Below are 25,579 nucleotides of genomic sequence, written 5' to 3'. Positions count from 1 at the left end.
AAACGCTGACGTTTACCCAACCAAATCTAGCATTATTCCCTGACGTTCCCCGACGTGTCCTTGCGACGGATGGGGTAGGGTGGTAATGCATTCGGTTTGGCACCTTTGACTTTTTATATGCTATTCCTGAGATATTCGGATATTATTTATTTACACAGTTATTATTCATATATAATGACGCAGATATTATCGAGTGTATTTGCGTTATTACTATATAAATAATAACTCATGCCTAAATAAATAACAGATCTGAGTATCAGGAATACCATGTAAAAAGTAAAATGTGTCGAACCGAATGCATCTCCACCCTACCTCATCCGCAGCGAAGACACGTTAGGGAACGTCAGGGAATTATGCTACATTTGGTTGCGCACACGACAGCATTGGATGATGAACTACCATTCAACGTAGAGGTTTGGCTGAGCTAACTTCGGAAGACTGAAAATATGGATTATTGAATGTGAAGCAGTCTGCGATTCGACTCGCTCAGCATTTGTGTTGTGTGTTGGTCTCACGATAACTTTGAACATCTGAACCGACTCAAATGAAACTTTCAGTGATTATTTATTCGTTCAAAGTACATACCAAGTTCATTGGAGAGGAAAATTGGGCAAGAGGGAGAGGGTAAAGCTCCCTAAATGTGCAAAAATGTAGGAAAACACTAAAGAGGAATACTTACATGTTGGGTCAGGATGCGACGTCTTCCGATTGTACATTTTACTAGTACTAAACAATAAACTCCATGGTTCTGGATAACGCTCTGGAAAACCATTAACCATTAAATAACCATCAGTTGATAAGATCTGCTGTCAACAGTCTTTTCTCAATGTTTGCGTCTGATAAAGAGGACGTTAGGTCCTTGAAACTGTAACGTATAGTTATTAATATAATTCATTTTGTTCTGTTCAGAACTGCGTTTTAATGGATACTAGCACTAACCAAGCATATTATTGAAAAATAAAAATCAATAGACAAAGCCAAATAACAAACACGCATTATACCCATTAGAGATTGAGGAACTTTTCCTTGCTATCTTATACACCAATCCACAATACTACTGCAATAACAAAGTAATTGAAAAGAGATCAGTATTAATTAATGAAATAAATTAAACACTGTTCTTAAGTTTCCACTACATATTTTTTATTATAATTGCAAGTTGCAAAATCATTTGTTTTACAACATTACAATCTTCTTAAATGTAAAAAAAATACAATAACAAAGAAAAATAGTAAATATTTTTGAAGTTGCAAACAAAATAGTGGTAACTGTTCATTGTAAACAACAATGAGATATGCATATTAAATCTGGATCCATGTTGAAATACCAGCATTATTTCACATATGTGTACGAGCATATGAAAGGGGACCAGCCGGTGGTTAATGATAGAAGTAAATCTGTACATGAAAATGGCATATTTTGAAGCACTATACAGTAAACAGTTTTACATAATGGAAATTCTTATTTTGTTAATGTTACAATTATACTCAGATAGCGTAGATCAGTTATTACTTCTACTACATATGAAGAAATTTTACAGCACCATCGCCTCATATACGTATAAAATAGACTTTATATATATATAATCGCATTCAAAAAAGTCTATTTTATACGTATATGAGGCGATGGTGCTGTAAAATTTCTTCATATGTAGTAGAAGTAATAACTACACACACACATATATATACACACACACGTCTGAGTGTCCACTTTCTAAATGCATGCACCCATACATATGTTGGAACATTACAAGAAAAACGTTGAGATGTGTAACCGGCAAGTAAACCTATATATTTCATAATTTCTTAACATACTCAACTTAATATTCTGATCAGATAAAACAAGTAAATGCCTTTTTATCTTATAAATCCAAGAAAGCAAATAAATAAAAAAAACGCTACATCATAGGAAAAGACAAGTAGACCTAACAGTGCGAATGAAAATTCAAAGAGTCATTAAACGTACGATTCGATTTTATAAGGCACAGCATGATGATTTGGATAAAACATACCTACTGTTTCCCTTCCTCCCGCCTTGTGTACGTACAGCTTAAAGTTCAATAAACGTTGCTTTCTTTCTAAAATTAAGAGGCCCCGTCACGGCGAAATCAAAATATCGCTGATTTTACAGTAATTATGATATCTTCAAACAGATAAAAGTAATCGAAAAGTGGAACAAGAGCTCGCTAGACAATATTATTTTACATGAGATACCGTTATCACGACTCACTTATCTGCTTTCGATTTCTAGTCATTTAAAGAATCGGCACTTATTTTTGCGTTTACAAATGGCTGCAAACTCAAAGCTACTAGGTGATTCGTGATAACGGCATCTCATGCAAAATAATATTGTCTAGGGCGCTCTTGTTCCACATTTCGATTCTTTTATCTATTTGAAGATATCACATAATTACTGTAAAATTAGCGGTATTTTAATTTCGCTGTGATTAGCCCTCTTAAAAGTATACTTCATCACAAAGTCAACACTTGAAAAGTAGAGACTATAGAAAATAAAAATATCTCAATAAAGAAATTAGGGCGACTTCCGATTTTTACACCAAGCCTCCGCAAGTGCAGACATTATAATTTTGAAGTAGAAAATGTGTGATTGGACCAATAATCGAACCTGAGACCTTAGGCTCATCATGCTTATGTGCTAACTCACTGTGTCACCCAGTCGATCTAACTCCCAACCACACAATTTCAACTATTGAGGACGGTGTTGTCTTTCTTTCAGACCACATGGAGTGTACTACAACTTCGTTGAGTTTGGACTGCCCCAGTGTCTGCTGGGAAGTCCAATCACAACAGAAAGTTGTGGTATCCTGACTCTCCATATAGTCTGAAAAAAAAAGAACACCGTACTCAAAAGTGTAAATTGTGTGACTGGAAAATGGATCGACTGGGTGACGAAGTTGGTTAGCACACAGGCGCGATAAACCTAAGGACCTGGGTTTGATCTCGAGTCCTGTCACACACTTTTCACTTTTTAAAATTAATAATAATGTCCACTTGAAAAACTGGTGTTTTATCACTGCCTGATCCACAATTCCCATTAAAGGCCAAAAACATTTGGTTGAATTCGAATATAAAGGTAAACCATCCACATTAATTGTAATAGTTACCAAACATGTTCCCTCATTTTCTACCAACAACTTGGAATTTACAAATGGATAAACACATGGAATCAAACCTGATGACTTTTTCTTCACAATATTACGTTCTACGCCAAAGTATTTAAATAGACCCCCTGCACGTGTATCTACATTGGAGCAAGACGGTGTATGTAATAGAGTTCGTGCGTCTAAAGGAAGTTGAGGGAAATATTGGTTTAAAATATGTAACAGATTGGTAGTGGCTGTATTAGTTATGTTATATTCCTTTGCTCACTGCACCAACTTCACTTCCAAAGAATCAGGAACTTCACCATCACTATCACTCCACACTCCAAAATCACTAGAATTATCATATTCACTGGATACCTCTGAAATGTCGAGGTCACTGACACGTGGAACTTGATCATCATTTCTGCACGCAGTTTCATTCGCATTGTTATCTGAATCTAGTTTATTAGTTTTCTTTATTTCTTGTCCTATTACTTCTGCAGAGAGAAATTTGTATTCATTAACAATTTCTTCATACTCCTTTTGAATCTTGCGACGCTTAGATCTCGCAGAATCTCCAAAGTTTTCTTTTTCCACTGTTTCCTCCATTTTTCAACTATTTAGCTGTCCTTTTAAAATCGAAGAATTGGATGTAGGTTCAGTAGTTGGCCTCTCATCTCAACCAGAACTGCAAATAAAAGTTAAGTAGCTTATTAGCACAAACAATCCCCTCCAATGCAACGTAATATATATTTCATATGTACAAAGTGAAAACAGCCGAACTTAATTTATAAAATATAATTTAAATACATTTGCAGTTCGCGATTTTCTAAAGTAAACAAATAAAGGTCCATTCTACCACTGGTTTAGCATTTGCAAATTCTGTGCTTCGCGAATGTCAATACCGGGTAGAAATTTTCATGTACACCTCAGATGAATACTGGAATAAAACTTTCAAAACAGACCCTACCAGAGCCCTTTGTCCTTCCGACTTGTGCCATATACACTTAACACCTTAAAACCTATCGAAATAAATAATGAAGTGGAAAAAATATTTTTAAAACTTCATTTGGCAGTTCTTTTATTTCAATCTTTTTTAAATAACATTTTTCTCTTGTAATAAGTGTTGCGAACCAGGGTTGGCAAAAAGCGTTTTCTTACAAAAAATAAAAAGTCAACCTGTTTCTGTGATTGATTAACAAAAAAATACGTATGGACAGAAATAAATTAACTTGGCCTTCACGTATTTCCAGCAATGGGGTTATAAAGGACAAGATCTACATTTCCTATACGAAGTATATTCGGGAATCGAAATAGTACTTTGCGTATAGAGTTGTGCGGTTCTATCAGTGTATTTTTTAGACCAGGAAACTCCCGTCATAATCATGCCTGCGTTATTATTTATCAACAATATTAACAAGTATGTAACGTCATTTTAGTGACATTGTATTATAATCAATACGCTAGAAATGACGTTTATAAAAGTAATGAATGGTTGAATTTTAAAATAAGAATTTAACCCAACACAGGGTTCTTACAAAATTACTTTTATCATTTTCCCTGATTTCCAGGTGCAAGATCACCTATTTTCCCTGACCCGCGACATTTAATAACATAATGGTGTACTGATGATGAATGCCCGTAAAAGCTAAATAAAGACTTGGGGCAGCGATTCTCAACCTGTAAGCTGCCAAAGATCAGCAACTTTCAGTTTGTAACACTATACAGTAGACACAGAGCCATTCAAAAGGCTAATAATAGTAGACCAGTGTAAGTTGTCCAAGGAATTGCCATTTGAGCTAGTGAAGAGACTTTATAAGTCATCTTCAAATAATATTATACACTAACGTTAAATGTCTTTATATAAAACACTAAAAGATTAGCCATCCTTCTGCACATAACTTAAGAATTCTTAAAAAAAAAAATGGCAACAAATTGATTCGATAAATTTCGAAAAAAAACCTAAAAGTTTAGTAAACAAACCAAAAAAAGAAAAAAACGATACTTTAATGGAATTTCTCAATATTTCTTTGAATTCAATAAAATGAAAAATAAAACAATGAGAAACTTTTCAAAATAATATGTAAATGTATATGCAACTGTGAGAATGCAAATTGTGAATTTTCCACCCTCAAACGCAAAAATATTTGAAAGTTTAACATAATGAAAGTTATGACGAGCGAACATTACAGCTGCCCATACCAATTCCTACCGATTTTTTTTCCAGTTATCGCAATAGATCCTACTTGGTATCACAACAAAACAAATTTATTGTTATACATATTATACAACATATTAAAAGATAACGAGAATTTTAGGAATGACCCCCCCAAAAAAAAATTGTTTCAAAAGATTGCGATCTTGGCCGATAATTAGTTTCCGGATCAGGAGCTACAAAATTTTTGAACGGCACCTAAATTTTTTTTTTTTTTTTTTTTTTTTTTTTTACGGAATAAGCTCATACAGAGTTAAGTGATAATTTTCTCTTTCTTTTCCCGTTTCTTCCAAAGCCGAATTGTTTTGTTCTCGCACATTTTACAGAAGTTCAGAGTTTTGAAGTTCCGCGTGCGTAGGCCAATCGGTCCATACGCTTGCAATCACTCGGATATTTTCTATACCAACTAGCCTGTATTGATTGTACCATCTCGACGTTTGCTCCATGGTTGTGGAGGATATTACTGAAGGAAGATTTTTCCAGTCCCTACAAACAACAATCAACACTACAGTCACTGACATAAACACATTCTCTCTTGCTATTTATGGATGGAAGATTTCATCCATGAATAACGTAAGACATAATGTTTTTGTCTGTTTGGTGGGAGTTTCGCGTCCCTTTTCAGCAGCGAGGCTATATCGAGACAGAACCTAAATTTTAAGGTGGGATCTGAACCACTACTCGAGTTGCTATCCCAGGCATTAGGTTCCCAGGTGAATTTGAACCTGCGACCACGCGCACTGAAGGCGAGCGCTGTAACCGTAACGACGGCTACGGGGGAACTCGAGAGAGAGAGAGAGAGAGTTTTATATCACTGAGTGTAGTGTTAGTTGGTTTTTAGAAGGACTGCTAAAAAAATCTTACTTCCATAAATTCCTTCTCAATATTTTAATTTTGTAAGGTTCTCTTCAATCAATAAACAAATAAATGTGATTTAGTGGTTAGTCTGCAGTTTCATTCGAATCCAAAAAAAGTAAAAAATTCTTCATCCATGTATAACAAAATGATACAGTGTTCTATGTCAGTGAGTGCAATATTAGTTGTTTACAGAGTTTGGAAAAAATCTCACTTCAATAATATTCTTCCCAACCATGGACTAAATGTCGAGATGGTATCGTGAACCCAAGTTAACTGTTGCTATACGGAATATCCGAGTAATTTAAAATTAATGGACCAAAATTGGATCTGAGAAACCTGTAATTTATTTTCGAGAGAAAATTGGCTATTCCCTGTAACGTATAGCGAATTAAATGAAAATGATATCTTTCAGTTTTACGTCCCACGGTTATGACGGTTAGGCAAAAGGAGACGATGATGATGAGAAATGAATAAAATGGTGGAATGAAAAAGTGGGAGGAAACGGGAGAATCCCGAAAAAACCCACGAGTACGGTGTTTGTCCACCACAAAGTTCACACAGCGCGAGCTAGGATCGAACCAGTATAGCGAATTAAAATGCTGTGTGGTCGAATGATGGGGACTAATGTTAAACTTCGCTCTATGCTTAAAAGTTCCCTTTGAAGCATTTTGGCTGAAAAAAATTGATATAGAAGTGTAATAAATGTGATGGGCTTTCACACTAACGTGCGTTATTCAGGATTCTTTTTCTGACATGCAACGAATAACTTGAATACAGAACATTTATCTTTCGAACAGACTTGAAAAGAAAGAAAGTGAAGAGAGAGGACATAGTCGAAGTAGTAATGCAACTTACTGTCAATAATCTATTGCAGCATGGAGAACAAGGATGATGCCGATAAGGTAATGAGTCTGTTAAACAAATCTACTATACTTACTAAAACACTCACATTTGGTAATCTCACTTCTATTTGGAAGCAACAGTTCACGATATGTGAATTTTGGACATCGTTTAAAACTTATTTCAAATTTTTTGACATTTAAATAAAATAAAATAAATAAACAAATAAAAATAAAAAAAAAATATAAAAAGAAAATTCAAAATTCTCTGTATTGGGGGAAAGAAAAATTCTTATAAAGCTAAATAATAATAGTAATAACAGTAAAATTAACTATTTTTTTTTTTTCAAATTGTTAATTGTAAAAATTCTACATGTATGCAGGCCGAGGCAAAAGTCTGGACATGTCATATTTTCAACATTGCTGGAGAAATCGGGCAATACCTTACGATGGGGTAATAATAACATGAGGACCGAACGCCTTTTGAAGATCATGTTGAAGGTAGTCACCGTACGTTTTGTCTACACTTTTAATAAATGGTTATATAGTAATTAGCTTCGGACCAGTTTGTCCTAATATGGCGTAGAAAACAAATTTTATGTCACCTGCGAGCAAATTTGATTCATTAAGTTTTACTATGAAAGCTAGAAAGTAGCTGTGTAAGATTACGTTATTTTGCATGTAATCCAGCTAGGCACTCTCATTGCATGACCGCACAGAAACTGTCTTGGTAAGTACTAGTAGCAACAACTGGGTGATAAGCCAGATAAATGAAAGATCATTCATTTAGTTCTTGCCCAAGATACCGACAGGTCAAATATTAGAAAATCTAAGCAGTGACAAAAGCCAACGAGGAAACTATAACGAAATTTAGGCCGTTATTTCGAAGTGGGGCATCTTGACTTTTCCCAAGTTTACAGGAGAGCGATTTAAAGTTCTACGGGAAATTTGATTTTTAAATCTTCATATCGCCGGAACTATAATGAAGTGAGATACTGCATTTTAACAGTTGATAGAACACGTGGAAGTCATAATAGAAAAACGCACTTTTTTTCAAGTTACGCCCCTTTGCGTTTTCACCCCTGAATTTGTAAAGCGTACAAGTTGTGTTTCGCGCATATTATCAGAGGAAACGAGCATCAATGAATAGTAAGTAAATCCTATAGGTCTGTTATTCACGAATGGAACCTACACAAGATTCAGTCACAACAATAACGCACGTATGAACCTCATATCGCGGGAGGAAGGAGGGGAAGATGGCATTCTGCTCAATGTACTTGATAGGAGTGGTGACTGTCCAAAATTTGTCCTCAAACAAAATGCATATTAGACAGGAGTTTCCAATCAAAGCATACCTTTCAGTATTTGCATTATTCTCAGGGTTCTTAGTGCTTCTTTACCCTTTCTACCGGTCCAGTTGAATTTCTTTGCTGCGTCGTTACTGAATACTTTTTCTAACATTCGTCTCACTAACTTCTCAACACTTTTACCACCCAAGGTACTCAAAGCTATTTGCTGTAAGCAAATATAATAAAAGCAGTTATAATTATACATATTACCAATACACTAGTTGTTACTAACGAATAGCAGGACACAATGAACTAAAAATATCAATTTTTTTTCCTTGCCTAGCATAGAAACGAAGAAAACTAGAAGTAATCGATGAAGGGGTTCCCGCTCGTTTGGCAAAATCAAATTTCCTGACTTTTACAGGTTCTTAAATACCACTACTTAGAGATGTTTAGATAGCATATATTTGTACCAGTGCACAGAGCAATACAATTTGCACACGAAAGAACGGAAACAGAACATTTTTAATATGAAACATCCCGTAACAACTAGCCGGATAAGGCAAACAGTAAAATATGCTATTATTTCCAAACATGAAAATATTGACGAACCGAATTTTAAAAGCATAATGAAGCATAAAGAACATACTGTGCAAATAAAGAATAATTTTCGGAAATTGGAATGCCCCTTTAACTAAAAGTGACATACCGTTTAATAATTCTTGTACCCAAGATTTACAATGAAAAATACTTAAAATGTGTAGCAAATATACAATGAAAAACTTATTTCTCTTTAATCATTTCGCCAACACTGAATAAATAATTGTTTTCTTATGATACAAAAACAAAGGAAGCAGGGATGCTACTTCAGGGATATTTCCATTGCATTGTGTATAACATTTTGTTTATAATCTAGATACAACACACACGTTACATAACAGATTAAGATGCGGGAAAATGTTTAAGTCATGACCATTTTCTATATACATAGTCTTAAAATTCTCCTGGTGGGAAAACCCTGAAAGTCCCTGTTAGGATGGCGGAGCCGAACTTGAGCCCAAAATACAACGAACGCAAATCCAAGTCTCTATAAAATAAGATATGCCCTATAGGCTTCATTAGGTTATGTATACTGAAACGAAGTTATTCATAATTGCTTCCGCGGTTGTGAATATTCATATTACAACAACTGAGACATTCATAGAAACAGATGCCGAATGTTTCTACCACACATGCCCCAACATGACACGTTAAGGTCGTTGACTGCTCTGTAGAGGCTTAATATATGAACAATTTATGTGGCATGTTATATAGATTCATACTAGGAGAGACGCCAATTGCTGGTATGAACAAGTTTATTTCTATCATAGTTGCTGCATTATCAATGTTCGAAACTACAAAGGAAATTATGACCCACTTTGTTTATTCAGTTTCAACTTGCCACGAGTCATTGAACAAATGTAAGATACCTAATGGGAAGTATCACCCCGTATAATATAAAAATACGGAAATTACGGTCTAAAATACTACAGTGAGCTCAAAACCTACCAAACTTGTAGCATTATTTTCATTGTGTGCCATTCTTCCAGTGATTTAACCGATGATACCGTTTCACAGGGTAGAGTCAGACCGTCGGGTAATACCAGTGGTTGCGAAATTCCCGGTGAACGTAAATTTCCGTGGACGTATTCCAGTATGCGTGACTGGGTTTCTTCTATGCGTTCCAGACGTCCCTTAATGTTCGCCAAATGCTTAGCAATAACCGTGAAACCTGCGGAAAAAATGAAGTATAACCTGTATTACATATATAATAACTTTTAAGAAATAGAAAAAAAAAAAAGAAATATAAAAGGAAAATAACTTTAAACTTTTTTTTTTTTTTTTTGCAACATTACGATTTCGAATTCTCATAATTTCGGCATTTTTTGTTTAAGAATGTTAACCCTTGTGTACTACCAAGAACACTTTTACACAGGAATTACATGGGGTCTTCTAGAATCCCACCTAAATTATGTTCTTTACGCAGAACCATCAAAGAGACAACTTAAATATTTAGCATGCATCTTTAGCATACACTCGAGATAGTTTGCAAGAAAAGATGAACTGTAATCTCACTTGTTTAACAGCTGTAACATGAGAAACAAATCTGGGGTTCCAAAAGACCCCATGGTAGTACACAAGAGTTAAAAATAGTACTACTAATAATTTCTGAACTTTGTTTTCAGAATTTTATTCATTTATTAATAAATATTTGCACCAGTTCAGTTTCATAGAGGGTACAAAACCAACCAACCATTTCTGCTTTCAAGGATATAATAGTTAATGGGTGAAGGAGTTTACTTCAGCCAGTCTCAAATGCATTCATTGCAACATATTTTGAATGTACAATTCTAGGATATACTCATTTATATGCCTGCTTTCAAAACCCGATATTATGATACTGATCTTACAGTTTGGGTATTCTAATTTCTCCTCTCAGCCGTTCAGTCCAGCTTATCTACTGACCGCAAACACGCTCTGCACCACGCGGGAGTCTGGTGCAGGGTGGAAAATACTAACAGTGAGTTTTCTCTTTTAAACAGTGTTATTTTTAATTTTAAAATTCCTTTCGCTTTGGATAATACATCTCGAGACCTGAGAAAAACATTGGGAATTAGAGTTAAATGTTAATTAGCTATGAATTTTCATAGCAAATTTCCTAATTGGGATTAAATTTCGAATTGATTCCCAATCTTTAACTGATTGCAATCCCAAACACTTTTTCATATGCATCGAGGAAAAAGTATATCAACATTCAACAAAATGATACATATGTGTGTGTGTGTGTGTGTGTGTGTGTGTGTAAAATCGGCCGGTTCAGAACTAGTTTACGGCATGAGATGCATAAATTTCGACTCAAGTTATGTAAAATGCACAGGGTTTTCAACCTTGGGTGCAGATGGGGGGGGGGGGAGGAACACCCGAAATACGTCCCTGAAGTCTGCATTGTTCTCCTCTTTCTACTTTTAACAAAAATTGTTGTGTTCAGTACTCTATATTTTTGGCGAAGTTTGAACAATGCAGACTCGTTGTTTAAAAAAAACAATAGTAGGCGTATTTACGCCATTAAATAAAAAAAAAAGTGTGCCTTTGCGCCAAATATCATAGTTCCTTCCACGTACAGATACAGTGCTACTTAAAATACAATAAATAGCCAACAACCAGGCCTAGCATATATTTCGCGGTTCCACTCGAGCAGAATGTTTTACCAAAAAGAAAATTTATAGCTAAATACGATGTGAAATATCTTTTGTGAAAGAATGGAAGTGTGAATGTAAGAAATTACTGTCAGTGCACAGCATATTTAAATGAATTTTGAGTGAGTGAAAGTGTGCGTCTCCACTATCCTCGTTTATGCGTACACCCTCCGTCGCTGACGCGCCTGCCCCATACGGACGCACCCCCTCGCTTTCGCTCGCGCCTCCCTGCTCTGACTCAGACAGCATTCGTGTTTCTCAGTGGCCACCTAGTACAAGTTAGTTCGTGTTTTATGCATTGTAGTTTGTGTGCCATACGTCCATACTGTATTTATACTGAGCCCCAGGGTTGGCAAAAACCATGGTTTTTATTGAAAAACCAAAAAAACAGGGTTTTTTGGTTTAAACCCGTTTTTTTTTTTTTTTTTTTGTTTAAATAATTTGCTCTATGTATTAATATCACATATGGACAGAAATAAGCTTTTTTCGCCTTGGTGTTAGTATGCAACAACCGGGTTATGCTGGAAGGGGTCACATAAGCTTAAAGCGGAATCCAAACTGCTTCTCGGCTTACATCCAAGAGAAATTGTCCTCTATTTGAACTCGAAACCGGGACTAATTGGCCACAAATGCGATACGTCTGCCGACTCACTCACGAAGGACTCCTGGTAAAAATACGTTGACTAATCTTTACATATTTGTCAATATAATCATCAAGAGTCATTAGGACAGAAGGACAAAAAGATAAACAATTGCACAAATGGAACCATTATATAGAATTACATATGGACAATTTCAAAGTACTACAGAGTACAGAAGAACTAATTTAGTCCAAGTCAGTTCACTACGACTTTTATTAGTCCAAGTTAAAGAAATATAACTACTTACTTTGCATATCAGTAAGAAAAGTGAATAAAGATACGAATTGAGTCCACTTAGGCTCTGACCAATTTATACAAAAGTAGTTACCAAAGATACTTGTTATTTCAATAATTGCCTCCAGTGGGGTTTGTATGACCCCACTCCCCGAAAAAGTACGGTACTTCGATGTATTTTATCAATAGTAAACATTATTAAAACGAAACAATGTTTAGAATTTTCCTTTGGTTGCATAACAATAATAACAAACTATAAAAAAATCACAAAAGAAACATCCATAAAGTCACATAAAAAAAAGTTGCTTTTGTAATATAATCTCTTTGAGTAAAGAATGGGGAATTTAGGTCTGAATATAGTACGAATAATATATGGGAGTGAAACGTGATAGCCCACAAATATGTGTTCATCAAAATTTTACGAATAGTTACACTTTTACGAACATTTTGTTTTTTGGTTCAAACCAGTTTTTTTTTAAAAAAAAACAGCTGGTTTAAACCAAGGTTTAAATCATGGTTTAAACCACCTTGGTTTAAACCAGCCAACCCTGCTGAGCCCTCCTGAAGTCAATCTGCAAGTAGTAATGGAGCTCCTCCAGGGTTTGAAAGAAACCGGGTCTTTTTGAAAAAGCCCTGGGCCCATATGGGTATTTTCCGGTTTAATTGGTTTCTTTCGAAATATTTCAATGTCTCTTGATTTGTAGTGTGGACACCCGCTATTTTGAACAAAATGGCCGCCATTTTGAAATTTTACATTGGTATGCAGCCAAAGTCTGTACAGGAAATCTACAGAAAATCTCCTGATTGTACCCTGAAAATTTAAGCTTAAAAGACTGAAAGTAGTACCGTGTAGTATGTGTGGTACAGGCAGACGAACGAATAAATATAGATAGAATCATGCCGGGAGTCTCAATGACGTTCGCAAAAATATTAATTTAAAACAAATATATAACTCATGTTTTATAAAATAAATAGTTTTATCGGTGAAGTTCACTTCCGATACTTTGTGTTCAATTATGGAAATTTCCCGAGCATTTCTTTCGCGATGTTTTCTTTCTTTCTTTTTTTTCTTTCTAAAATCCAAGCTTTTTTTACTGTACATCGAAACTTCTAGTAGTATGGAAGTTTGAATTCAGCACTTGAAATAATAAGCGTCACACGGTTTTCGGAACTCTGAGCATTACGCTTCTTAAATTTGACAAGAATTTTTACGCTATTGCTGCTGTTGATTCTACAGAATGCTTATTTGAGGAGGAGCAACAAATAACTGGACTAAACAGCTGTTGTTGGAAAACCAAATTTTACTTAAGAATACTTGTGTTACCATCAAAGGTAACCAAAAATAAAAAATAAATAAATAAATAATAATAATAATAAATAAGGGTTAAGTTCCGTAGCACCGGACCAATTTTAGGAAATTTACCCGGTCAATTGAAGAATTTATTTAAGTTTGCGAGTAAGAATGAGTGAAAGTGGGTTAAGTAAAATAGTAAAAGTGAAGAAAGTTGTTTTTGATTTTGTAAGCGGCACTGTATGTGGAGGCGGAAGGACTATTTCGCAGAGAGGTACATTTGTTATGATATTGTAGTGCGAAAGGCAAGGTGTTGGGGAAGAAGGAAGAGCATTTCGAGGGCTATTTAGCGGACTATTTATTTAAGAAAAGGAAACCCCAGGAAACTGTTGTACACGATTTTCTTCTTGAAATCGGAAAAGTTTACAAGCCTCAGTTTTGATAAGTGACTTCCAAGTGAACGGGAACGTTGTCACTACCCTCGCTTACGCGTATACCCACCTGCTCCCTTCGGACGCACCCCCTCGCTCCGCTCGGGTCTCTCTGCCCTGACTCGGTTCGACAGAATTCCTGCTTTTTAGTGGCCACCTAGCACAGGTTGGTTTGTGTTTCTGTGCTGTAGTAGTTTTTATGCCCCTAACGTAAAGTTGATGTAATCCAACAAAATATAACCGAATGCAGTGCATTTTGGTGCTTTTTCCAGTTTTCAAATTGGTCCGGCGTTACGGCACTAATGCCAAAATAATACTAGTAGTTTCACTAATGCAGTACATATTTACTGGTAGTACCGGCACTCTGTGAGGGATAACGTCCCTCGGTGTCGCAGTTGGCGAGCACACTATTCACGGAAAGTATCTTCTAAAATATAAAATTGCATATTTTATTTCAAATAGGCTATAAGCATAATCTGCACTTTAATTTGTTCTATAATTATCTCAAGCTAAGAGAAGGTTTTTTTCTTTTTATCCATTCAGTGCATTCTAAAGTTTATAAAGGTCTTATGTTGAATGCTGTTGAGTACCTTAACGTGAAAGCATTTGATTCGCCCAATGAAAGTTCAAAATATGCTAAAAATCACTTTCAATATGATCGCCTTAGTTGTACCAATAAAAGTACTAACAAAAAGCTCAAAAACCCAGATGGTTTTTTTCAAGTGGGTCCAACCCGAAAAAACCCGGTGGGTTTTATCGGGCAGGGCCCACCTGGGCAAACCCTGATCTCCTCACTTAATGCATGCTCTGCTAAAAGGAATACAAAGCCCTAACATAACTTGAAAATGTAGGAAACGTGTCAAAATTTGGTAGAATCGTGTGCTCGAGTAATGCCCATTTCAGTACATAAAAAACAAAAATCTCCTAACTGATACACACTGTTCCTCTGAAAACCAAAACTAGGCCTAATTGTTCAATATATTCGGCAAAGTTTCTGAAATTGGTTGGGACTTTGGCAATTCACTCAAAATCTAAGTACAAGGGGCATATGTCTTAAAGTTTATTGCATGCTGTTTTCAGTACATTTTGGCATTATTTCCCTTTTTTCAAGTGACTGGAGAATCGTTACTAATGCATAAACTTATACAAAGTCAAAGCATTATTTCACACTTGGGTGGAAGAGCAGAACTAACCTAACCTAATGTGCATGCGCAGGAACAATGCATTGTAGCCAAAGATAATCGGCCAAACTGAACCCAGAAATATTTATTAACTCTAATTTCCATGCATACATCTGCTGTACTGTAACCCAGTGAAGAGTGTAACTAGCTCACGTAAACTAATTTTGCCTTCTTAAAATGGATATTAATCATTTCAATGTTAATTAGTGTTAACACATTCTACATTAGCACTCCATGCACAATCATAACCTGTTCACCCACATGTTTTCATAAAAAAAAAAAAAAGTATGGAAATTATTTTATATAGAACGATTATATAACCTACTTACCTTTCTTGTCTTGTCTTGTCTTGTCTTCTTCACTATGAATAGTGCTGGTTTTTTGCATCAGGTCTAAATCTTTTTACAAAAGCACTTAAGTTTGGCCACACTCTTTCTTCTGTAACTATAGCGACAACCAATGACCACAACACTTCTAATATGGCGGTGAAGAACTGCGCATGAACAGTAACGCACTCTACCAACATCAAGTATGTTGGAGTTAGCGACCTTTACCCAACGATAAAAATCAGTGGTCGTGTGGTGGGAAAAAATGCTTTTCGTAGAGCGATTGTCCGTTATTTAGCCAACGCTAAAGTAACGTATTTCTTGGTTGGGAAAACAGTCAACTCGAGTATAGTTGCGTGAAGGTCGGGAGAATAGTTGGTTGGCCAACCATACATTTAACCAACGGTGGGCCAACGTACGTTTCTCCGCTATAGGCTTGTACCGACCATCACCCACTGTTTTGACCAAATCCCACTCAATCCCCAACGGTGGGCCAACCAACCTTGCTACTAGGGTCATTAACGAGATGCTACACATTCCTTGAATCCTGTTCTTCGTCCCAATTGACATAAAATCTAGCTAAAGGTGCCTACACTCATTAGCTCAATTTATAGCTAACAGAATTTATCATTAAAGAAAGCAAAATATGCCATATTTCTCCTGTATAGCTACAACATACTGTAATACCTTCCTGGTATTCTCAAAACAAATACTTTCATCCTTAACTCATACGTAAAATATTGCATTTACAATGCCTAATTAACGCGGTGCAACACATTCCTTTAATCCTTTTCTTTGTCCCAAAGACACATAAAATCTATCTAAAGTTGCTTAAACTCTAAAATTTATAGCTAACAGAATTTATTATTAAAGAAAGCAAAATATGCCATATTTCTCCTGTATAGCTACAACATACTGCAATACCTTCTTGGTATTCTCAAAACAAATACTTTCATCCTTAACTCATACGTAAAATATTGCATTTGCAATGCCTAATTAACGAGGTGCTACACATTCCTTGAATCCTTTTTTTTTTTTTTTTTTTGTCCCAAAGACACATAAAATCTATCTAAAGTTGCTTAAACTCTAAAATTTATAGCTAACAGAATTTATCATTAAAGAAAGCAAAATATGACATATTTCTCCTGTATAGCTACAACATACTGTATGTAATACCTTCCTGGTATTCTCAAAACAAATACTTTCATCCTTAACTCATACGTAAACTATTGCATTTACAGTGCCTCATTAACGAGGTGCTTCACATTTCTTGAGTGCTTTTCTTCGTCCCAAATGACGCATAGAGTCTAGCTAAAGTTGCCTAAACTCTTTCAAATTATAGCTCAATTTACAGCGAACAGAATTTAGCAATAAAACAAGAAAAACATGTACTTTTACTGTATAGCTACAACGTACTGTAATACTCTTCTGGTATTCTCAGAAAGAATACTTTTATTCTTAAATCATACGTAAAATACTGCACTTACTGCGCATTGTTTATAGGGTGCTACACATTACTTGAAGCAATTTCTTCGTTCCCATTCTTTCTTGTGACAATGGTTGCTACAATTCGGTAGCACTTCTATTCTAGCCTAACACTAAACATACACATTTCATATCAAATACAGTCTCAAAATTTTTACTGGCACTTTAATTATGCGTATAAATTAACTATAGGGTAGTTGAATCTCCAGGATTCCGACCTTGCTGCCAAGGGATATTGATAAATAAGATACTAAAATTATGGAATGTAGTGTAGTAATGCCAGTATTGTCACGACGTGAGGACTTACCGAAACTAGTAAATAATACTTTATTCTGTTTTCATCCATAATATTAGAGAAATTTTAATTGAAAAATATGCCCTCCTGGCTTACATAACCTCGTAGACAAAAGTGTAGGTCCATGGCTCCTGACGGTGCCCTCATAGCTTGCATCACTAACTTCATAGACAAAAGTTTGGGTCCGTGGCTCCTGTTGGTGCCCTCCTGGCTCGCATCAGTAACTTCGTAGACAAAAGTGTAGGTCCATGGCTCCTGACGGTGCCCTCTTAGCTTGCATCACTAACTTCATAGACAAAAGTTTGGGTCCGTGGCTCCTGTTGGTGCCCTCCTGGCTCGCATCAATAACCTCGTAGACAAAAGTGTAGGTCCATGGCTCCTGACGGTGCCCTCTTAGCTTGCATCACTAACTTCATAGACAAAAGTTTGGGTCCGTGGCTCCTGTTGGTGCCCTCCTGGCTCGCATCAATAACCTCGTAGACAAAAGTGTAGGTCCATGGCTCCTGACGGTGGCCCTCTTAGCTTGCATCACTAACTTCATAGACAAAAGTGTGGATCCGTGGCTCCTGTTGGTGCCCTCCTGGCTTGCATTAGTAACCTCGTAGAGAAAAGTGTAGGTCCATGGCTCCTGACGGTGCCCTCTTAGCTCCCATCAGTAACTTCGTAGACAAAAGTTTGGGCCCGTGGATCCCGACAGTGCCCTTCTGGCTGGCATAATTAACTACCGGTTCTATACCGGTCCTTCTACAAATGCGAAGCCACAAATCCCGTAGTTCAAATATGCACTTAAATCTAACTTTATTTTAATTTCTAATTCAATCCTATCTTAAGGATATGATATACATTAGTAGTTACCATACCAATAAGAATTCGCCTTGCCGCTTTACTAAGGCTATAAATTCGAAGAGATAGAAAAAAATGTTTAAAAGAAATCCCTCAAAAATGCGATATAGTAACACTTAAATCATATTTATTATGTGGAGTACATTGTGCACCAACTTTGTGCACCAACGTTGATAAATACTCTTCATTATATTCGCACAATCACGTTAACAACTTATTGTTTTTTATACTATGAATCATGTAATATTTAAACAATTTTTGAGATCTGAGACTTGGGCAAACTACTGTTGCTCGCGAGACTCGAGGAATTTCTCATCCCGAAAGTGACACGAGAATCGGGACGAGAATTGGCGGTATTGATGTACAAGCGTGTGCGCGCGTTCTTATCCAGTAATATATTCGTAAGTAAAGGGAAGAAACGGCTCAAAAAACTTGTTCACAGAGCCATAACTTAAACTTTTTCTGGTGGGGGCCAAGCATTAATACGCGTATTTGGGCCCCCTAGGAAAGTTGTTTTTCTAATTGTTGGGCCCCTTCTTTCCATCTTCCTCTTACTCTTAATGGGTTGCCCGGAGCCTGTGGGCACTCCCGCACGGGATGGTCTGTGGGGCCGTTAGTTAAGCCCCTGGGCCTGTTCAATACATGACAAATTAATTAAGGGGACAATATTAACAAATCTCAAAGCCATACGAATAAATATTATATGTAGAGCCCCTAATAGTAGACATTTTTTCACTGAAATGGGCCCATGGTTCATTTTTGTTTTATTGACCTTTTGAGTGCGGTTTTGTTTATGTATATAGTGAACCTGTTTGATGCTTCATTTATAATTTTATGTTCGTATTGTACTATATGGAGAAAGAAAATTTTGTCTTAAAATGGGCCCCCCTCGAATGGCGGGGAGCTTTCCTGGAAGGCAGTTGACCCTGCCCTCCACAAGTTACAGCCCTGCTTGTTCATGAACTTAATTGTTCGTTAACCAAGGGTTTCGTAACCCGAGAGACCAGTGCATCATACAAATATGTAACAATGCTATCAAGAGACCCATTTCTTATTTGTTTAAAGATTGTCTAAAATTCTGAACTGTTAAGGATTATATTGTACTTGATTACGTCACGCACGCACAGTCGCACGCCTACATTTTCATTAAAAGTGGAAAGGCCAAGAGAAACCAACTTCATCTCACTTTCCTTTGTGGCAGTCGGACACAAATCATCACACTTATATGCAAAAAGCAGTTTTCAAATCGAATTATTGGGAGAGCCTCCAGTTCCAATGTTGGGGGTGGGGGGACATGTCTGCCCATTTCTCCAGAATTTGTGCCCGTACCTACAGCTGAGACAACTTTCCAGCATGAGGAGAGGGCCATATCCTCCTCTGGCATTTATTGCAATTTGTGCCCAAGTAGCGGAAGTGGAATTAATACATATTGATGAGACTACTAAACGCACTACAGCACGAAGTTCAGTTTGAAATACTACAGAATACGATTTAAAAAAAAAATGGAAAAGCCGAGAGAAATCAATTTCATCTTACATTCCTTTGTGGCAGTCGGACACAAATCATCATACTTATCCCAAAAAGCCCTTTTCACGTCAGATTATTGGGGGGACAGTCCCCCCCAGGTCCAAGATTGGGGGGACATGTCCCCCTCGTCCCCCCCGGTATTTTGCGCCAGTGTTTCTGACATTGGCTCGAAGAAATTCGATAAACGTTATTTGTGTCTGAGTCTCGCGTTTGATTCTCGGTGGTTGTTCATGTGGTTTGGATCCCAGTTAAGCTGTAGGTTCATGTCTCATACAGCCTAGCAGCTGAAAGGAGCGCTAAACTGAAAATCAAATCAAATCGAATAAACATTGTGTTTATTCAATAAGAGCAAATAGGTCTAACTTATGAAAGGATGTGAAACAAATCGATTAGCTCTTTCCGTATTAGCTGCTCGAGTTTCAAATTTTGTTCATTAATTCGCGTTTCAGCAGTGACACCAATTCCACATATTCATAAAAATTTTGTTCACTTATTTCCATATATTCATATTTTTCTTCTAATGCACTTTAAATCAAGTGTACCAGTTGGAGGAGAGAGGCTATGCTCCCCAAACAATTACATAGTTGTTTAGTTTGTATTGTATTTCTAGGTAGAAATTCTATGAATACCGTATACTTGTTAGAATCGAATAAAATATAACCTAATGTTCCATTCTAGCACGATTGACATTATAGGTAAGAAAATTTTGAACACTATACTAGTTAGAATCGGATAAAATATTACCTAATGTTTAATTGTTTTAAGATATATATATTTGAATTTACTTAAAATTAAATAATGCTGTTGGAAGATAAAAATATCTCCAATGAGGAAACTTGACAGGTAGATGGAGAGCTTTAAAATTAAAAAGAAAATAACTACACTTCTTGCCATATCTAACACACTTTTCACATATACACATAACCTTACTTATAATTTCTTTTCATAACTTTACGTTATTTACGAACAGAAAGGAATCTTGTTGCCGGGTACCCATGGGTCCAACTTTTTAATTTTTTTAATTACACGGACCGCCGAAAGACAGTTGTACGTGTATATCTAACTCGTCTGAAATGGGACCAACACTTTTGCGAGAGTCCACTCTCATGGCGTTTCTGAGAAGCTCATTCGAACATGGAGTTGGTTTTCGCCAACGGGGCTAATTTTGGATTACTGTGTCCCCGGAACTAAATATGACCAACCAAAAGCAAATGGTACGTTCATTCACCAATCCTAGCCGAAAAGCACGCACTGCCTCTTGAATATTTAGGTGCAATAAATTCTTTGGTGGATGTACACAGGTTTTGTGATGTAAGAACCTTGTTAGAACCGTGGCCTTAGTCTACTATCCCTGTGTTCTGTTACTGAGGTGAATTTTCTTCTAGGCATAAAAGTGGATATTTTGTTCCTACCAACTTAATAGAATAGGAAGAGGTTGTAATTTCTGTGGCAATGAACCTTGGGGTTCCCTAAGTGATAAGAGCTATTATTATTAATATTTTTTATCTAAGCTCGTAATTAATGTAAGCTACCGCGAAATTATTACAACACAAGGGTTAAATAAACTCAATTAACCGTGTATGGTACATCGTCTGTTTTATTTTCAGATTTCTTTTTCCAATCCAGAAAGTAATTATCTTGAATTGAAAAATACACACCGTATTTCTAATAATGGAGAAAGCTAATATTTTTCTTCTCTCCTTCTACTAGTACATACTTCCACCCTTCTTCCCATCCAGTTTCCCCTGAAGGCGTTCGAATGCAGAAGACCGCACTACAACTGAAAGCTCATTACTGAAAAAAATACTTGAGGGTACCATACACATCTGTAAATTTAATACTTCCCTTTGTGAGATCATCCTTGTTTTACATCGGAACTAAAGATAAACGAAATTTGTTACGTTCAACTGTTTTTATATTTTTTTAAACGTGTGCTAAGAAAGAAGACAAGGATCCCTGCTGATAGATCTAGCCGTTGCGATGTTGCCAGTTTTAGTTCGCTAGTTATTCTTCCAATATTACTCATTTAAATTCAGTACTCTGGAACACCTGTCACCTGCCTATCTTGACTTCATTTTTATGATATTTTCATTTCCGTACTTTCCCATAAGACGTGAGTTACTTGTTGTTCTGTACCCGAAAATATTGTAAAGTTCTGCTTATGCAGGTGTAGGTAGATCATAGGTAGAGCAAATTATAGTCCGGAATTGTTTTCTCTCACTACCAAATTTTCTTACAAAATCCTCTTTTTCTATAAACAATACATTACAAAAATCACTATGATGTAAATTCCTCAAATACTGTATCCCAAGGCCTGAGCAGCCTAGGGAAGGATCTCCACAGCAGGGGCGTCATTTAGGGGGGGCAGGAGGGGGCAATTCCCCCCCCCCAAGAGTTTGAGGAATACATATATTTTAATAGATTGCCTACTAATATACTAGTACAAAACGTGAAAGTCTTATGTCGGTGATGCTCTTGCCCCCCCAAGCGAAGTCTGAAATGACGCCTCTGCTCCACAGAACTCCGAGTAAGCTTGGGGAGTGGATTTCGGTTCCTCAATATTCCACTCAAGCAGATGAGTTAAATGTCACAAAGCACCGGCTAAGTTATGTGACTGAGGTTAGGTGTTCCAACAGAGCTTCAAGCAAACTAAATGAATAGGAAAGGAAGCCTAGAGCTCCAACAAAACTCAAGGCTTTGGGTTAGCTTCCTCTCAAAGCTCCAGGCAAGCTAAATGGGTAGGAAAGGAATCCTAGAGCTCCGAGGAAGCTAAATGCTTTGGTTAGCTTCCTCTCAAAGCTCCAGGCAAGCTAAGTGAGTAGGAAAGGAAGCCTAGAACTCCAAGCAAGCTAAAGGCTTTGGTTAGCTTCCTCTCAAAGCTCCAGACAAGCTAAGTGGGTAGGAAAGGAAGCCTAGAGCTCCAACAAAGCTATAGGCTTTGGGTTAGCTTCCTCTCAAAGCTACATGCAAGCTAAATGGGTAGGAAAGGAAGCCTAGAGCTCCGAGCAAGATAAAGGTATTGGGTTAGCTTCCTCTCAAAGCTCCAGGCAAGCTAAATGGGTAGGAAAGGAAGCCTAGAGCTCCGAGCAAGATAAATGCTTTGGTAAGCTTCCTCTCAAAGCTCCAGGCAAGCTAAATGGGCAGGAAAGGAAGCCTAGACCTGCGAGCAAGATAAAGGCTTTGGTTAGCTTCCTCTCAAAGCTCCAGGCAAGCTAAATGGGCAGGAAAGGAAGCCTAGACCTGCGAGCAAGATAAAGGCTTTGGTTAGCTTCCTCTCAAAGCTCCAGGCAAGCTAAGTGGGTAAGAAAGGAAGCCTAGAGCTCCGAGCAAACTAAAGGTTTTGGGTTAGCTTCCTCTCAAAGCTCCAAGCAAGCTAAATGGGTAGGAAAGGAAGCCTAGAACTCCAAGCAAGCTAAAGGCTTTGGTTAGCTTCCTCTCAAAGCTCCAGGCAAGCTAAGTGGGTAGGAAAGGAAGCCTAGAGCTCCGAGGAAGCTAAAGGTTTTGGGTTAGCTTCCTTTCAAAGCTCCAGGCAAGCTAAATATGTAGGAAAGGAAGCCTAGAGCTCCGAGCAAGCTAAAGGCTTTGGGTTAGCTTCCTCTCAAAGCTCCAGGCAAGCTAAGTGGGTAGGAAAGGAAGCCTAGAGCTCCGAGCAAGCTAAAGGCTTTGGATTAGCTTCCTCTCAAAGCTACAGGCAAGCTAAATGGGTAGGAAAGGAAGCATAAAGCTCCGAGCAAGCTAAAGGATTTGGTTAGCTTCCTTTCAAAGCTCCAGGCAAGTTAAATGGGTAGGAAAGAAAGTCTAGAGCTGTGAGCAAGCTAAAGGCTTTGGTTAGCTTCCTCCCAAAGCTCAGGCAAGCTGAGAGAGTAGAAGTGACCAGCCGAAGACTAATAGTAATCGCTGTGATCCTTCTTGCTTTATAGGTGTTCCAGTGTGTGGCGGTGGCGCTGGTGGTTTTTCGTCGTCACATGACCAGTGGTGTCACTGGTATTCCTGTTGTCTGCCACTGTAGTAAGTCGTAGTAGGACACATATGGCTTGTTTCTAAATATGAGCACGTGGTGGCTGTTAGTAAACAGATACGTGCGCGGGATATTACAATATAAATTATTTATTACTCTATACCTGTTATTTTCAATCGGCCAATGTATGACGTAAGAGCGCGCTTTTACAATCTGAGAAAAGCAGAGAGAAGCACAATGAGTAAAAGAGGGGCTAGGGTTGATGTATGAGAGCAAGGATTCCCAATGTACGCACAGTCATGGATCTACGAGTAATATTCCTACAAAACCATCAACGATTTTATCGATTTTTTTTTTTTTTTGTTTACCTAACGCCACTGTCTTTTTAACAACATCATATTTGGTGCTTGTCCCTTTCCCCCGTCATGAGGTTTACTGAGAAAGGAAGCAGAAAATAAGGTTGAAAACACTGAAAAATTAAAACTAGCATCACTCCGTCACACATGAAATTCATGACTTCAAAATTACTGAATTTTCCCGTACGTTATCTACGTTTTGACCATACACCCGTCCAAGCAACGGAATTACCGTACGAATAGGATAATTTCCATACAATTTTTATCATTATACAATCGTGCAACGTATTGACATGAGTTACAAAGCTTGTTTTTACAAATAGAACTCTTTCTACATTAAACTGTAGTAAACTTCCCTTGGGTGTGTTACTACAAATATTTAAATCTTTATTTATTACTATTAAATAAAAATTTAAATACCGGTAAGTTGAATGATCGGATCACACGCATTATCCAGAATAGTTTCTAACATTTACCAACCTTAGCAGCAAACTGTGATGCAACAGAGGATTGAGTTGGAAATGACACTGCTATATTTTTTCTACTTGTGCATTTTAGAATTTTTGCTGGATTCAAGCAACGATGTTCCTATGCTATCATTAATTTCCTTAATATTCTATGTGAAACTAATTTTTTAACCGGCAGTGATATAGGACTGCCGAAAGAATTAACAAGACAGAAATCTTTCATTAGAGATTTCAACGAATCTCGCGACTATTTCGTTGCTTGAATACTGCTTACAATTGGTAACTTATTTTCGGGAAGGAAAAATATTAATGTAATGAAAGTTATTCTGAGAGGATTGATTGATTCAGTGATCACGATCCTTATCTTTTGAGAATGTATTTCCAATAGCACGGCGGCCGATGAAAATAATGTCATTAAGATTTTTCTTTTTAATGAAGAGCTAAGTAACTTGGTTGAACTGAACGAGCAAAAACCTCTCCACTTTTAAGGTTTTTTTTTCTTTCTTCAAACTCTTCCGAAGTTTCTTCATCAGTCTTCTACTAATTTCGAAAGTCGTCACAGGTCATCGAGAGAGAGATTCTTATATTGAGATTTTGAGAATTTTCCGTGTCGTAGAGAAAAGGTCGATAAATTGTCTCATACGCTTAACATTGAAATATAGGAGGTGTAATACAGAGTGTGCCTGTGCTATTAATTTAAAATAATCTATTAATTTTTTATTCGATTGTCTTTCATTCTAAAATTATGTTATTTGTAATAAACATTTAATCTGATTTTTAATACCTTTAAAACCTAATAAAATAACCACGTGTGAATGTTATAGTGAAAGTGGAAGTGGGCGTTATCTTTGTGCGCACACATATGAAAATGTTCTGCTTGATCTTTGCCCTTATTGAAATAAATTGTGGTTACACCAATGATACATTTAACATTGTAATTATTTTTGTTGCACCATTTTTAGTTCAACATTTTTACCACAAGTGAACACTACTTGCGGCAATTT

General features: G+C 36.8%; 2 protein-coding genes across 3 annotated transcripts in view; one reads left to right on the top strand and one right to left on the bottom strand.

Annotated features, from left to right (window-relative positions):
• The window catches only part of Schip1 (Schwannomin interacting protein 1), a 523,495-nt gene that overhangs the window by 10,695 nt on the left and 487,221 nt on the right, over positions 1 to 25,579 (top strand). The gene's annotated exons all lie outside the window — the stretch shown is intronic.
• On the bottom strand, positions 1,679 to 16,344 carry LOC145692978 (uncharacterized). 2 transcript variants are annotated; one of them, XM_081768602.1, is made up of 4 exons: positions 15,648 to 16,344; positions 9,853 to 10,075; positions 8,371 to 8,530; positions 1,679 to 3,791 (listed from the first exon to the last, which is right to left on the bottom strand). In XM_081768602.1, the coding sequence occupies exons 2-4, from the start codon at positions 9,883 to 9,885 to the stop codon at positions 3,736 to 3,738; spliced, it is 249 nt and encodes an 82-aa protein (XP_081624728.1). In that variant the 5' UTR covers positions 9,886 to 10,075; positions 15,648 to 16,344; the 3' UTR covers positions 1,679 to 3,735. The 2 variants fall into 2 exon arrangements, with proteins under 2 accessions (XP_081624728.1, XP_081624727.1); XM_081768601.1 differs by having other exon boundaries at positions 15,648 to 16,341.

The sequence above is a fragment of the Thermobia domestica genome, chromosome 8 (assembly GCF_964235325.1).
Source record: "Thermobia domestica chromosome 8, izTheDome1.hap1.1, whole genome shotgun sequence".
Taxonomy (NCBI): Eukaryota; Metazoa; Arthropoda; class Insecta; order Zygentoma; family Lepismatidae; genus Thermobia; species Thermobia domestica.
The sequence above is the reverse complement of the archived record's forward strand: the minus strand, read 5'-3'. Positions and strand labels throughout refer to the sequence as shown.